The sequence below is a fragment of the Sinocyclocheilus rhinocerous genome, unplaced genomic scaffold (assembly GCF_001515625.1).
Source record: "Sinocyclocheilus rhinocerous isolate Xijiao unplaced genomic scaffold, SAMN03320098_v1.1 scaffold1155, whole genome shotgun sequence".
Taxonomy (NCBI): Eukaryota; Metazoa; Chordata; class Actinopteri; order Cypriniformes; family Cyprinidae; genus Sinocyclocheilus; species Sinocyclocheilus rhinocerous.
The window spans coordinates 293,281-309,443 of record NW_015629044.1 but is presented as its reverse complement, the minus strand read 5'-3'; the positions used below and the strand labels follow the sequence as shown (position 1 = coordinate 309,443).

Sequence of the window (16,163 nt, the reverse complement as noted above, 5' to 3'; positions counted from 1 at the left end):
CTAGTAGAAGTTATGAATGGCCGGTAACTTAAAAATGTAGTAGCCAAATTGGCTGGTGAGTGAAAAAGTTAATTTCAATCCCTGGTTAGTTGAGCCAAGTCCTTATGTCACAGAACAGATTATAATTCAAGAGACCCGATTTCAGTGTGTCTGTTCGGCCAGATGTGTAGTTACTATATTTTGCATGCGATTTCGGCTTCTTTTTAAATTAATGAAGGACATAATTATTAAATGTCAAAATTATTTCCTGTGGTAATCAACATTATGCTACAAATGCTGTCAATATAGCCTTTAACATTTCTTCAATGCCACATTCTTTAATTTATAAAACTAGACAAAATGGAAATAATAATAATAATAATAATGGTGATAAAGATTGGTATCTAAAGCACTTCCAATTATTTGTCTTAAAGAAACTGCGGATTATTTTATCTTTTCTAATACTAGGCTAATTCCTAACCAGGGGTGCATTTCCCAAAAGCAACTATGGTCGCAAGTTCTGTTGTTACCAGTATAGTTCAACTGAACTTGCGACCATAGTTGGCTAACAATACTTTTGGTAAACGCACCCCTGATTGATGTACATTTGGAAATCTGACTATATTCCTAATCAGAAAGATTCATAGAGCCCTTTCTAATTCAATTAAATGCAGGTTATTAAAGATTGTCCAAAATATATTTCCAGTGTGTGGCCCAATTAATGTACACCTGAATATTTAAGCCAATTCTTTGGGATTAACAGCAAATGTTTGCATTTAGATGGTCCGCAACTAATGGATTGTGTGACCCCACTGACCTAGTTACTGAGCCAAAGAAAAAAGGGAACAATGTGCAGATTTTCTGTTTTTAATCACTTAAAAGTTTCAGGGACATCTTATATTTATAATGAAGGGACCAATGGCTAAGACAAAATGCAAATGAAAGAGCTAATTTCAGCAAGAAAAACAACTCTTGAAGGCAGGAGTCTGGTCTCTTATTGAGTACTTGGTCATGATCCAAGCGTTGTGCTGTGATATCTGCCCTGCCCTATATCATTCTCAAACAAGCCAGAGGTGCACAGTCCTCTCTCAGACAGAAGAAACTCCACAGCCTCTATCACTGCACATGCTGGTTTGCATATCTGTGGGGAAAAAGCTTGGATGCTGTCACGAACAATTTGAGAGTTCACCATGGCAACAAAAGCCCAGTCCTAGAATAGCAACAGCATAGAGACAAGTGTGATGAGTGTGATCATTGCTGCATGTTCTTGCAAAACACAATTGTTTCTAACCATGTATGTAAGATGTTCCGACCAAATTACCATCCAGCTAATTATTTAATCATACTTAGGGGTGGGTGGTAAATGATGGCGATCTTTAAACTAAGGATTAATTTTTAAGAGTAATCATGGTTCAACTCATGTTTGAAATACTACATGAACTTTTCATAATTAATCAGAAATTTAGAAGTAAATACTTTACAAATGGACCTCTTTCACAGACTGTGCTGACATGTTTCCACAGTTTATGGTAACACTTTATTTCGATAGTCCACTTTAGACATTCTATTAACAGTAAGTAACTTTGCAACTACATGTCAACTAGCAGTTAGTAGAGTATTAGTAGACTGTCTGCTTAATATCTTCTAACACTTTCTTTGTCAACATTCTACTAACCCTAAACCTACCCTAACAGTCTACTCTGAGAGTTAGTAGACATGTAGTTGCAAATTAATGAGAATTAGTTGACATGTAGTTGACATGTAGTTACAAAGTTACTTATAGTTAATAGAATGTCTAAAGTGGACTATCGAAATAAAGTGTAACCCAGTTTATTTATATTTAATTATTTTTTTAATGGAATGTGCATTTTATACCTATACCTACCTAATGTTATAGTACCCTAAATCACAGAACACAAGATGTTTTTCTAATACAATGGCTGAGGGAACGATGGCAACTTTGACATTTTCTCTTCTGACCAAATAATCAATCTCTCAATATGTATTTTCCTCTTTTGTAAAATTATAGAAATGCTATCGTTGATTTTTTTCCCCTTTGCTATTGGAACAAATTTGAACATAAAAACGATATTTGTTGTAGTTTTCATTTACCACTATTGAAGTTTATCATCTATGAGGACTTGTGTTTCTAAGAACCCCAGAAATGTAAAAAGAGTACATTAAATGTAAATTCATTTTATTGAATTTAAACACAAAATCTGACTATTGCAAAGCAAAATGTTAGAATATTCATAACACAATAAGCTTGGCATTATTTTGTTGGAAGCAGTTTGCAGTGTATTATTTATTTATTTTGTATATACTTTTGGTATAAATCTCTACCTGTTGATAGATTTTGACCATTACACATTATACACATGTTTTTTTGCATTCAAATGATATCTGAATTGCTTGATAGTCAAATAAAAGACAGCATGACAACCTGGAATCTATAATTACCTCAAGTCCCGCATCTGTTATAGTCGACCTCTTTAGACTGACAGACTTGACTCCCTTCTTCGACAATGGATAGTTGTCGATGAACTCACAAATGTCCAAATCCGAGACCCCCACCAGACAGAAGGACTGGAAGCCTCTGAGAGCAAAAGCCTGCAGGCTGACAAACTCCTTCTCCCCATTGGGCAGGATAGTGTAGAGTTCCTTGGCATGTAGAATGGGCGTCACACCTTCCCAGAACTTGGGCTGGTAGAGCACTTTCCGCCACGTCTTGCACACCTGGGCTAGAATGCACTTTTCTGCCGTGGTGAAGTACCATAAGAGCCGGTTCAGCACCTTCTCGTCCAGCACCAGTTGTCTCTCCAGCATGGGCTTGGGAAATTGCCGGAGGGGAGGTTTGATGGCAGTCACGGGGCTCGTGTCCAGGTCGGGGCCCAGCAGTGAGGCCGCTGTGGGCAGGGGCTCTAGGTGATAGGGAAGGCTAGGGGGAGGCAAGATGGTGGGCACGGAGGACGACTGGCACAGGCGATTCTTGGCAGCTGGAGTGCCTTTAGTAATGCTGGCCGAACCGAGGCCGTTGGGCTGGGGGGACAGCTTGACCATGCCGTTCCGAGTCACGCAGGGAGACTTGAGTTCACTGGGAGTGGACATATTCAGCATTGGAAGCCTGTGAATAGACCAGAGTTGAATCATAACCTGTCTTGACACTGATATTTAAAAATATATTATGATAAAAAAAAAAATCACACTATCCATAAATGTGATCACAGCTCATAAGAAAGTGTTCATTTCTATGCCAGGGCTTAATAATAACAGTTTTTTCCAATGACAGATTTATACTTGCCCTGCCAACAATTTCAGCGGCTATCCATTTCATAGATAAATATTTGTAGCAAAATATTATTATTCATGTTTCTCTCTTTCAGTAAATGTTACATTTTCCTAAGGTTTCTTTAATTTTTGTTTTTAGGGCTGAAAGCTAAAAGACAAGACAAAGAAAAGTCAAAAACAGGCAAAAACACTGTTAGTTTGGTAATCACTTTTCTTTTTACACTTTTAGCAAAAAGCACTTTAGCTGCATTTATATTTACATAATTTTTCATCAAAACAACTTCTACTATTTTCCACACATTTTGTAAAGGCTTAAGAGGGATTTTTAGCCCCACTGTAGCCTAATATTTGTAACAGTAGACGTAGATTCAAAGGTTTGGTTAACACTGACTGAACAAATTAGATTTGTGTTTCAAATCCGATCTTTAAGACTGACTGGCTACTCGCTGTTATTTAGCAAGTAATTGGATCCATTTGTTCAATATCTGATATATCTACATCGATTGCCATAGTAAGAACAATGACATTAGCAGTTTTTGTCTACAGACACTGATAGTAAATGTCGGTATGGAAAGAGTGAACAAACCTAGAAATTTGATCTTTGATACACGCCTTGATAGTGAGCTCAGGAGATGCATGACATAGCATATGCGTCAACTGCTTTACTGTATTTCACCCATCAATGCAGGTGTTCACTCACGCACTCTCAGGCTCATTTATTATTTACAATATAGTCAGATCATCAGTTCATTGTATGCATTGAGAGTGAGTGAAAATTAGTAAATTATACTGCAGAATAGATACATTGCAGTACAAAGAATGAACAAAGAAAAAGAATGAACAGTCAGTGAAACAGAAGCAGTGATAAAATAACAAAACAGGACTGAGAATTGTTCTGAGAACGGACATTGTAGAAAGTGACAGAAGAATATACTGTGAAACAGAGCCGCCTTTTCAACACTCTGGTCCACCTTAAAACCTCCATGCAGGTGTGTGTGCTCTGTGCACTAATGCTTCAAGTGTAAAATGTCAATGAGTGTAGCTTGCTTTCAGACATTTTTCTCAATAAGCCCTGCCGTGCCTATCTCCGCAGCTCAAACACTTATACTATAAACAGCCTATAGTTATTTTGAATGCAAAATGATTAAAAGCAAATGAGATGGATTTACATAAAGAAAAGCAAAAATTTTGATTTTGCATGAGAGTGTTTTGACTGAATGACCACTAGACTTCCACAGGAGAAACACAATCTAGGTAAAAACTATGCAAATTCACAACTCATTTTACAGCTTTTGAAAACTAGTGGGGGAAAAGTACATCTAATTTGTTTCCCTAGGAAACCAAACACTAAAGAGCAGACCACAAACCCCATTTCTACCCACACTCTAGAGGTGGAGCTTTCTAAGATTACATCTGATAAACAGAGAAGTACAGTAAGTGCTACACTCTAAAAAAAAAAGATGGTTCTTTGAAGGTTCGTTACGTGCATTTGGTTTTATTTAGAACCATAGGATTCTGAAGAACCCTTTCATGCTGAAATGGTTCTTTGTGCTAGAGTTTAGGGTTCTTTATTCCCGCCCTTTTGTTTTTCAAATCTGTAACTGTCAAAGCACCTCATTACTGATTTTCTGGAGCTCAGTGATCCAACTACACAGACTGTCAACACACTCTCAACAGATAAATGATTTCATTCTTAAAATTTAAATACAAATTGAACTTTAAACATGTAACTGGTTTCCAAACAAACATGTTCTTATATCTTTTTTTAGTTTTTGGTCACATATAAGTGTGAGCAGCTCTGCTAAGCTGTGGAAACTGCTCTCCTCTTCTCCACTAAGTAAGTAAAAGAGACAATGAATTTATATTTCATATTCCGTGAACACACACCCGGAGCAGTGGGCAGCCTTTTTTTTTTTGAAATTCAAATAATAATCATTTAAAATTCAGATGCTGAAGCTGTGTGGTTCTTCTCTTCACATCCAGCACTAGAACAAATCAGTTCAGCTGCCGCCCCCATGAAGAAGCTGTGGAAACTGCTCTCCTCTTCTCCACTAAGTAAGTAAAAGAGACAATGAATTTATATTTCATATTGTTAGATTTTTTTTTATTATTACTTGGGTTTATGTATAAACATACCCAGTCACAAAAGAAAAAGAAAACAAAATGTGTACATTTTGAGTTGGTTAATTTGTGTGAATGACTCTCAGAATATATGTGCATATTTAATAGCAATTTTAGTAAGATTAATAACAATGCTAAAGGTTTGATATTGATGAAGGGGTGTTTGGGCCTTATTGATGGGAATGTAGGGGTACACAAAACAAAAAAGCTTTGGAAACACTGTATTAAAACACAAATGACTTCATCTTAAATGGTAGTATACAGAGAGGAAAAAATGGCATGCAGACAAATATAGCACCCAATATTAAGGGGAACTATAAGTAACTCAAATAGCAGACATCTACATGACGTATAAAGAAAAAAAGCAGATGGAAAAATGCAGCTAGTGGAAAGGGAGCGAAGGAAACAGAAAGAGAGAGAGAAAAGGACCTGTTAGTGCAACTTCAGCACCAAGGACAGCAACTGAACTGCCTGATGAAGCACATCAGAATGCCTTCAGCTACACTTCTGCACTGCAGATGAGCGCTTTGGCCAACCAAGATGTGTCAGTTGTGTGTGCAATGCAGTTGAGAGTTCTTAATATAAATCAGAACCATTCAATAAGTTGGCACAGAAAGGGCTAGTGGTCCTTTGCACTGGGGCAAATCAACACTCATTGGGCCAGAGATGTGATGTCAAACCATGTGCAGCAAATGTTTGAGTGGAGAGCGACAAGTGATATAAAAAAAAAAGCTAGCTGACATATTTTTGACGGGGCTTGATGGGATCTTTCTGTACCGAGATATGTGCCAAGAAAGAAGCGGTGGCAGCTTGCCAAGGCCCCATCCATATGCTGTCTTTACCCTCTATTTCAGCAAAAAAAAGTATTATTTTAAAGAAAAAGAAGTAATGTGCAATAAGAGTTGGGGTGGGGATCTATATTTAAAAGTATAGTTTTACCTCGCAATACCGTAGTGATATTCTTTACCAAAACAACAATATTTAGAATTTTCACAATACTCAGACAACTGATTCACTCACACAGGAAGTATGTAGCATTAGATCTGTGTTAAAATAACCAGTATATATGTTGATCAGCAGTTCTCTGACATAGTGACCCCTCTGTGCGAAGGTCTAACTATAACCTCTTGCTGTGTGTGTGTGTGCGTGTATAGTGTTCTCATATTTCAGTCAGTGGGTTTTTATACACCGAAACAAGTGACGTGACATGTGGCCAAGTATGGTGACCTATACTCGGAATTAGTGCTCTGCATTTATCCCATCCAAAGTGCACACACACAGCAGTGAACACACACACACCGTGAACACACACCCGGAGCAGTGGGCAGCCTTTTTTTTTTTGAAATTCAAATAATAGGGGTGGGGGTGTGTGTTTTAGAAGCACTTGGCTATAAATTGTGTCCGCATGCTGAGCACCTTTCTACTTTTCCAAATAAAAGTGCCACACATACAGAAGTTCTTTCTGAATCAAGCTGAGAGGATTAGAATAGCTAGAATTAGCTTATAGAAGATAAATTAACTGCTTGGTTACAAACAGATCAACTAAATATCTGATTAAACTTGTTTGTTTAGCTTATTCTCATGCTTTTAGCTCTGGATATTAAATACCTTTGCAAAAAAATCTATAATAACATCAAAATAAAGACTATTGGGTCAATCCCAAATTTGGAGAAACGTCTAAGTACTTCCTTCTTTTCTAAGGATTATTGTCTGTTCGTGGCCAAAACGGAAAGAAGAAAAAAACCTGTACTCTATTCAAAATAAACATTACAAATTAGTATCACATGCTAATGCCTTAAATTACACTATAAAAATTATTTTTCGAAGTTGTAAATAAAGCAAAGGTTACAGAAGTATGTTTTACAAGAAAACACTATTTCATCTCTTTGATGAAAATTTATTTGTTATTCATCTGTCATTTCTTTGTTATTATTTGTGAAAACTGTTTCACCACCAATTTTATTTTTTCAGTTTATATTGTCTTCCAAAGTAGGTGGCGATGAGGTCCTTTTTTGGAGCTTGAAAATATTGGGTCCCACCAACTTTCATTATATGTGACCCTGGACCACAAAACCAGTCATAAGGGTCAATTTCTCGAAATTTCTCAGAATTTCTCTGAATAAATAAGCTTTCCATTGATGTATGGTTTGTTAGGATAGGACAAAATATTTGAAATATTTGATATTTGAAAATCTGGAATCTGAGAGTGCAAAAAAATCAAAATACTGAGAAAATCTCCTTTAAAGTTGTTCAAATCAAGTTCTTAGCAATGCATATTACTAATCAAAAATTACGTTTTGATATATTTACGGTGGGAAATTTACAAAATATCTTCATGGAACATGATCTTTACTTAATATCCTAATGATTTTTGGCATAAAAGAAAAATCGATCATTTTGACCCATACAATGTTTTTTTTGTCTATTGCTAAAAATATACCCAAGCGACTTAAGACTGGTTTTGTGGTCCAGGGGCACATATGAACAAAAAACAGCTAAAACATTCTTCAAACATCTTCTTTTGTGTTTTTCAGATGAAAGAAAGTCATGCAAATTCCGAAAACATGAGGATGAGTAAAGAATGGACTTTGAATAGTTGGACTTTGCATAGTATAGTTCAATACAGTTCTAAACTCATGGAGATGTCTGGTCTGATAGTCTTTCCTTTACAAACATGCCATTATAAAACATGTCATTTTGCTAATGCTTTCGAATACACGGGAACTGGTCTGCATCACTCGAGGGGCAAACCACTAAAAACTTTCCAGAACATATCCCCAACAGTTGGTAGCGTGTTTGCATGGAGTAAATCCATTCTCCCCTCTGCCACTTTGCAAAGCCTTTTCAGTTTGCCTGCAGGCCCAGCCTTTACCCATGTTATTTGGATTTACTGACGAAACACACAAGCCATATGACAACAAACAAGCAGAGAATGGAGCCCCGGCACTTTTGCCACAGACAGATGTGCAGTGCTTGGCACACAATGAGAGTGGGGGATGGGAAGAGAGGGAACAGGGGAGATGGGATAGTGGAAGCTCCTTGGAGTGGACAGGATTGGCAGTGGTCTCTTTGAGAGGGATTTGCATGTTCAAAGCAACCCTGCAATCTAGTCGTGTTCTCAGCGAGAGGTGGCTTAAGAGCACTTCTGAGACTTCCTCGGTGGAATTTCAAATTAAGTTTCGGAAGTTAGATGAAGTTGAACCGAGTCTTTGGAAGTTTGGAAGTGGGACAACAGTATGAAATCTGCACCTGGGTCTGTTTTGTTCCTGGAAGAGCCACTGCTAGCTAATGTAATGGTTCTTAGAGCATGTGTCCGACTGCAGTCGTACAAAAATATATAAGGAATGAAGTACAGTCTCCAAAACAGCATCTTAATTAGGTTCACAAGGTGCCAGCTGAAGACTTTAGATTGATCTCAGACAGCTTGAGGTGTTCCATGTGGGAAGCCAAAACTGTATAGGTTGGAAAACAGCAGACTTAGTAAGAAACTGATAAACTAGCCACCTGCTAAAGGCACAATTACACCAAGTACGGTAACTTTTACGATAACTATTTAGCATCCACACCAACAGTGCGTTCTGTTTAAGCACACGCTGCGTCAATGTCATCTACAGTACCACTTTAAATACTCAAGCTCTTCAAAGCTGGTGGATTCTTACTGTCAGGGTTTTAACATTCATCAGCTGGAAAAAATATTCTAAAAGAGATTTCAACAATATCATTATCGCTATATAGCTGTGCTACTCTAATTCTATTCTCAAGGAATTAGAATGATTATTAAAACTTTATAGTTATCGTCCTGGGTGTGAACTGCCCAAACAACTGACCTGAAGAGAGGGGGATGCTCGGTATGAAAGTGAAGATGTGTAATCTAGACTTTCTCAGTGAGGATAATGTACGCTACGCTGTCAACACTGAGTGGGCCTCCACACATGCTCACTTTCACCCATGATATTAGTTACAGCTGTAGCTATCGCTGGTCTTATTCCTGACAAACCAATAGAGAGAGATCTGTCGCTGCTGATGTTTCATGCAGATCTCCAATTTAATGTTGTCAGAGCCGATAGCCTTATGGACAGCGGTTCGATATGTGGCGTCGTTTTGCTTTAGGCAGCCTGAGTCCTGGCTTCTGATACTTTTTGATCCCACACCTGTTCCTGTTAAGTCTCTGCTGTCCTATATAATAAAGGCAATAATGCTAAAAATAAATCTTACATTTTAAAAAATTAAAATGTAAGAATACTGAGCAAAGACCAGATTTAAGTGCCCATATTAGATCTCTCTCTCTCTCTCTCTCTCTCTCTCTCTCTCTTTCTTGCTCCCAAACGCAACATCTGTCATTTAGAAATTTTCCGAATAGAATAACAGCTTACTACATACCGAATCATGTGCAGTATAAACTGTATAAAGCCTGCTATTTTTACTTAATTGTAAGTGAAATTACTGCATGATAAATATTTTGTGTACTGGTATGATCACATGACCTAATCACATTGCATGTTTAATTCAGGCCATAGTGTTCGGCTGTTAAATAAAAAAATTGCACTTTAAAAAAAAAAAAAAGTAATATCTTAACATTAGCAATACAATTAAATAAGCCAAGAAAGAAGCATTGACAATAATGCTGATATATTATTTCAGATATCATGCAATTAATCACTAAAAATGGAAAGTCAAGTAAAGCGCATTGTGGGATACAGTATTCTGTGCAGTAAGCTCTGTTTATATTTTAAATATAAAATCTGTTTATCTGTTTTATATTATATTCTGCTCATTACTGGCAAATGCAGTAGGTCATCAAGGTATGCATACAGGAAATATGCACACTTAGTGCACAATACTATGTACAGCGGTAATGGTAAGAGTATTATTATCGTATGCTTTTCTAAACGTAGCCTAACTCTCGTTAACTCACTGATGTTTTTAAATTAGAATAGTAGGCCTAATCACCAAGGGTCTTCCAAGCTTCTAAACAGCTTAGGAGAATCAATCCCTGGCTAGACTTTTTAAGAAATCCTACAGGCCTTTTTAAGAAGTCCTACAAGCCCAACAGTTGAGCTTGTACACTGAGAGGTGTGTCTTGATTTGCAGCCATGAGCATGTGCTTTCAGTGAAGCTTTATCTCTCAGCATCATCTCTGGAAAGGACGGTTCACCTGAAAATAAATATTCTGTCATCATTTAATCACCATTTTGTTGCTCTAATCCTTCAATTCACTTTTAACATATGCAAAAAAAAATAATAATAATAGTAGTAGTAATAATAAATAAATAAATCCACATAAAGTAATACAGGTTTGGAGAACATGAGTAAATGATGACATAATATACATTTTGGGATGAACTATCCGTTTAAATTCCTGTCGTCGTGTAACACTACACAGAGAGCAACCTTGGCGTCAAGTGTGAAATCATGCAGTTGTCTAAATATTACCAAACACTCTACAGGGCCTTGTGGCGTTGTGTAAACGCCGTTGCCGTTTATCGAACAAAACATGTGTCTGTTACTTCATGACAACCGCGCAAAACGCGGAGGATATCGTGTGTATCTCGACCTCAGAAAGACGGACAAGTGACGTCATGTGCATGAGGAATATTCAGCAGCCCATAAGCGAGACAAAGACTGTCTCAAAACCTAGCGAGCTGCCTACAGGGTATCACTTGAATTTTTCTTCATTAATCAGCAATTTTGTCTCGTTTTCCAGTTAAAACAATATAAATTTATTTGAAAAGCTTGAATTAAGTTTATTTAATTACCCCTTTCTCAAACAGTATATCTTGTTTTAAGCATAATTCTAACAAACTTAAGTGAGGTTTAGGTGAACCAAGTTTGTCAACGGGAATTCAAAATATATTCTCGGGGGGAAAACAACTCTTATTAGTAGGCTACATTTATCTTGTTTAAAATGTGTTTAGATGTTTTACTTGAAAACAAGTCAATAATAGTAGAGAAAAAAATAGAAAATATTTGTTGCAGTGTATGGTTGCGTGCAGCATGCGATGATGTACAAAATTCTGCCTAGGTAGACAGCACACTAGGTTTTGAGACACAGCCAAAGACATGCACGTTCACCCGAGCGGTAATAATGTTGCATTCTCGTTTCCTTCTCCTTTCCCCTTTTTTCAGATCAGCACTATTGATCCTCTTCCTATCAATGCTTGTTCCCCGGGGACAATTGTTATTACCAGTCGCTGATATCCTGGTTTTCCTTGAATCCTTTGCGTCAAACGCCATCTAAGCTGGATCAAAACATGCATCACATTACAGAATAATCGACTGTATTAATAGTCGATTCTCTTACCTTTCTTTCATATGCAGCTCACACGACCATTAATCCATCATAAATCAGATATCGCTCCCTGACTCGATGGCGTTTCCCACAACGTTGCAGGACGCATGAGGGAAAATAAATAAATATACCAGTGGCAGCAGCAGCAGCCCTGCCCGTTATTTCCTTGCGGAGCTGATGATAATTTGATATGTCGATGTTGCCATAGAGATGTAAACCTTTCTCAGTACCAAACCCGTAAAATATCACTTCACATGTGTATAGAAGGAAATATTAAACAAGTAAATTAATGCCCTAGCCTAAAATAACAGCCCGTTCATTCTGTTTCTCCACACAAAGCTTGCCTCCCACTCGCTGTCTCTTTCTCTCTCACATGCACACGCACACAAAACAGACCAATCCCATTTAAAGAGATAGCAGCAAAAATATCAATAATGCATCGCTTTGGGCTTGGTGAGCATTGAATGTTTTGTGACCGTTGGTTGTAACTCTTCCGTAAGAGAAAGATGAAGGCATTGTTTCATTATGTAACCACATATTTACATGCGTTTTGAAGATGCATACATGCATAATATATTACACAATGGAACACAATGCTATCTTCATATGGCAGGTAGTTCTAGTCCTTAAATTTGTTTGGATGAAAAGCATTCCATAAGTGTTGATATTTAGTATAGTAATCAGTGTTCAATGTTGTTGTCCATGTTAATGGACAATATATGTGATAGATGTGGAATTGTTAAAGGTATAGTCACATTAATGTAAAGGTACAGTCACATTAGCAAAATTTACATTTCTTGTTAAAAAAAGGTTCAATGTCTATTGTCAATAGTGTAGCTATATATATATATATATGTGTGTGTGTGTGTGTGTGCAGCACAGCTCACATAGAAGTTACATTCAAACCGAATAGCTTTCTGTAGGTCAATGTGAAGAATCCATGTGACCAATCCATGTGAACCTGTTGCAGAATCTGAGTGGGGAAGTCTATCACTCTTACATGAAATTCAAGTTTGCTCGGATTCCTATTGAAATGTCTGGATATCAACTGCAAACATTAGCTCAATATCACTAAATGTGACACGCAATGTAACACATCAGAAATTCTTTGAAAAATAAAAAATAAATAAATAAAAAATTATTATGTAGCCATATATGTAGCCGTAATACATGTATATCTGCACTGAAATTATTTTTTTCCAGACCAGTTTTAGTCCGTGCAGTGATTCTTTGGCTTCTATCAGAACTGTTTTCATTGGCAGGGAAGAAATATATAAAACTATTAGCCATTTTTGTCTGAAAGGCAAGCTACTTGTTCTTAACTTCTTGTTTATTGAATTTTGTATGAAAGCAATACCACACCTGCAGTTTTTGTTGTTGGCAGTGATGGCTGATGGCCTTGCTCAGTGCAGTGCTCATATTTTTGTATGTCCAATTTTGAGTATGATATTATTTGAACAATATGAGTGAATATTGTATAGATACTGTCTTTACTTTTCTAAAATCAATCAAAAAACATGATTCTTTTTTTATGGGGGGGTGAAGTCAGCAGTCATCTGAATCTGTTGTTAAATTAACTTTTGAACTGATTACAAATGTAATACTTTGAGTTATATTAGTAGCTTCATATTTAAGTTACTAATATATGTTTTGGATCATTTAAGAACACTGTGTTGTGTGCTAGCAGATTGTTTGACTCATGCACACTCCAATCAGTCATTTCAGCATTGCCTAGAGGCATAGGATGTATCCGACGCCCATTTTAGCTGCATTACATAACATCTTCATACTGGCTTCATTGCTCAGCCAAGAAGTCTGCATCTCCTGCAGCAGTTGTTTGGATATGTTTGGATAAAATTAATGCTGAGTACCAGCTAGACCCTCTCACAGACCGCTTTACACCTTTTAATCAGCAGGTCTGTCAAATGGCTGCCAGTGAGCTGCAGCGCGGGGCTATGTTTGGCCGCAAGAATTCTTCGGTGCTACCTTTACTTGTTATGCATGCTGAGCGCATCCCGTGTCAGCCTCCACATGGAGTCAGAGAGCTAGAGAGCTATCTATTTATAGCCTGCTCACTTGCTCCCACCCACTCCCAGCCTCCCTCATTGGACAGAGCCTGCACAACAAATGAAGAAATCCTATATGCCTGTTAGGATCCTACTCAGTCCTTCAGCATAAATAATGGAGGGATTTTGGTGTGGGGAGAAGAAGTGCACCTTCTTAATAATGCATGAACATATGGGCAACTGTGCCTCACTCTTCCGATGGACGAAGGTGGGGTGGATGGGCATGTGACTGTATTGTGTTTAATCATCTGTTTAGGGAATAGGGTCTCTCTGGCCATCTGGCATACTGAATTTGTTTCTTTAGAGGGTTGCCCTGGGGATTTGCTTAGTTCTTTTAAATTGAGAAGGAAGCAGTGTTGTCCTAAATCTAGTTTCCTCACATTTCCTTTCCCTGGGTTGCATGTTTTTGTGGTCCTCTACGTGGAAAGGCCCCTCTAGGTCTCTCCGTGGCTGGTACCAATCTCATCAGTCATGACTTCATGCCATACAAAGGATTCCCTCACAATCAGGCCCCATCCTTGCAGACTCGGCTCACCATTGGTGTGCGTGTCTGTGTACTTTAACTGCAGGTCTAGGGAATCTCATAAAAATGTGCTTACTCTGGATTATTGTACAAAGCAGCTCAGAGAGGGAGACGGTTATGGTTTTATGGCATGTCAATAAAAACGAGGTATGTGAGGGACCAAGTTAGAACTGCCAAAACCTGATATTTTCCACATTCTGTTTCCGTTCTTCATAATTTCTCTTAAACCAACACTTGCAAATTTGTCAGGAGAATTCAGTAATGTGGTCCAGGTAGGGCTGGGTATCAAGTTACTTTTTAGATACTTTTAGATACAATACTTTTTAGGCATGACCGAATTGCCTCTATATGGAAGGTATTTTCTGCCAATTTTAAATAAATTAATTAAATTATAAAAATGAAAACGAAAACCAGATTAGCACTTTCATTATAAAAAAAGTGTGCAAAATATGTGCCCAAATTGAAAATGAAATGAAATGATTTAATTTTCATTTTCAATAACAATGCATCGTCCCTTTCAAATTGAAAAATAAAATGCAGTGATTTGACATTTAATTTTCATTGCAAACTGAATAGGCAAGACTGCCAATATTAAAATGAAAAGGCAAAAGTGAAAAAGAAAATGCAAATACATTTTTTACAATTCTTTTTATTTTAGTTTTATTGTGTCTTTTATTTCACAGTTTTCGTTTTCATTTTCAAAGTGAACCTGTATGCAAATTCTAATCAGTGGGCGTGGCTTATTGTTCAAGTGACGTAGAATCTGAGGCGCAAGTATGGCAGACCGTTTCTGCCACAGTCGAGTAAAAAATATGATTCTGTAAATCATAATAATGAGAAACGTTCTCATAATAATGAGAAACTTAAAAATCATTATTATGATTTACAGAATCATGTTTTTTACTCGACTGTGGCAGAAACGGTCTGCCATACTTACGCCTCAGGCCAGTGCCGGAGTGGAATTTTAAATGTCATACAAAAAATGTCATCGGCCTGAGTAAACTGTACCGTTATAGAATTGTGACTTCACACGTGTAATGGAGGTGAAAATACTGTGAAATGACAAATGGCATGAAATTTGAAAATCTAACAACTGAAGGTCTATGAAATGTCAGTCAATCAAGCTTTTTTTTTTTTGTAAACAATGGCACTTAAAGTTTTGATCTAAATTATTATTGCAACTATAGCCTTTGAATGAATGAAAATGCATATTTTTCAATTAAAGAAAACACAGCGTTACTTGTGTTGACGTCATTTTAACTGAAACTTCAGCCCTGGAGTTTCATGCCTTAGACCGGCCCACTTTGTTTGTTGTTTTTTAACTGGCCTTTGCAGTGCCGCCTTTGCACTTTCTATTATACATTTTTTATCTATTATTTTTTGCTCGCATATCTCCAACAATGACTTTTTTTTTTTTAGCAAGGTTCCGCTGTCAGGGGAGTCAAAAGATAATTATGTCATCATTGCCAATTAACATAAGAAATGGAAAATAAGGGACAATTGTGATTCTTTCTCTTATTCTTTAAGAAAATAGTGTTTATTCTTGTAGAAAATAAGTGTTTATTCTTTAAGAAAATAAGGGACAGAATAAGGGACGTTCCAAATATTTGTTCTGTACCATAATGTAGGCCTAAGTCTGCCTGCAGTTAAAAAGTTCTCAGAAATAATCACAATTGTTTTGCTTAACCTATTTATGTACAATTATTCTAAAAATAATTTTAAATGTCATACAAAAAAATGTCATCGGCCTGAGTAAATTGTAGGCTACCATTATAGAATTGTGACTTCACACGTGTAATGGAGGTGAAAATACTGTGAAATGACAAATGGCATGAAATTTGAAAATCTAACAACTGAAGGTCTATGAAACGTCAGTCAATCAAGCATTTTTTTTTAA

At 37.0% G+C, this 16,163-nt stretch overlaps 1 protein-coding gene across 1 annotated transcript in view; it reads right to left on the bottom strand.

Annotated features, from left to right (window-relative positions):
* Positions 1 to 12,038, bottom strand: part of LOC107738613 (F-box/LRR-repeat protein 16-like) — an 18,318-nt gene extending 6,280 nt beyond the window's left edge. The window contains exons 1-2 of the mRNA XM_016550386.1: positions 11,690 to 12,038; positions 2,440 to 3,103 (exon numbers count right to left, since the gene is read on the bottom strand). Of these exons, the coding sequence (XP_016405872.1) occupies positions 2,440 to 3,103; positions 11,690 to 11,700 (675 nt within the window). The 5' untranslated portion in view covers positions 11,701 to 12,038. The remainder of the gene's footprint in view (positions 1 to 2,439; positions 3,104 to 11,689) is intronic.
* Positions 12,039 to 16,163: the final 4,125 nt, after the last annotated feature.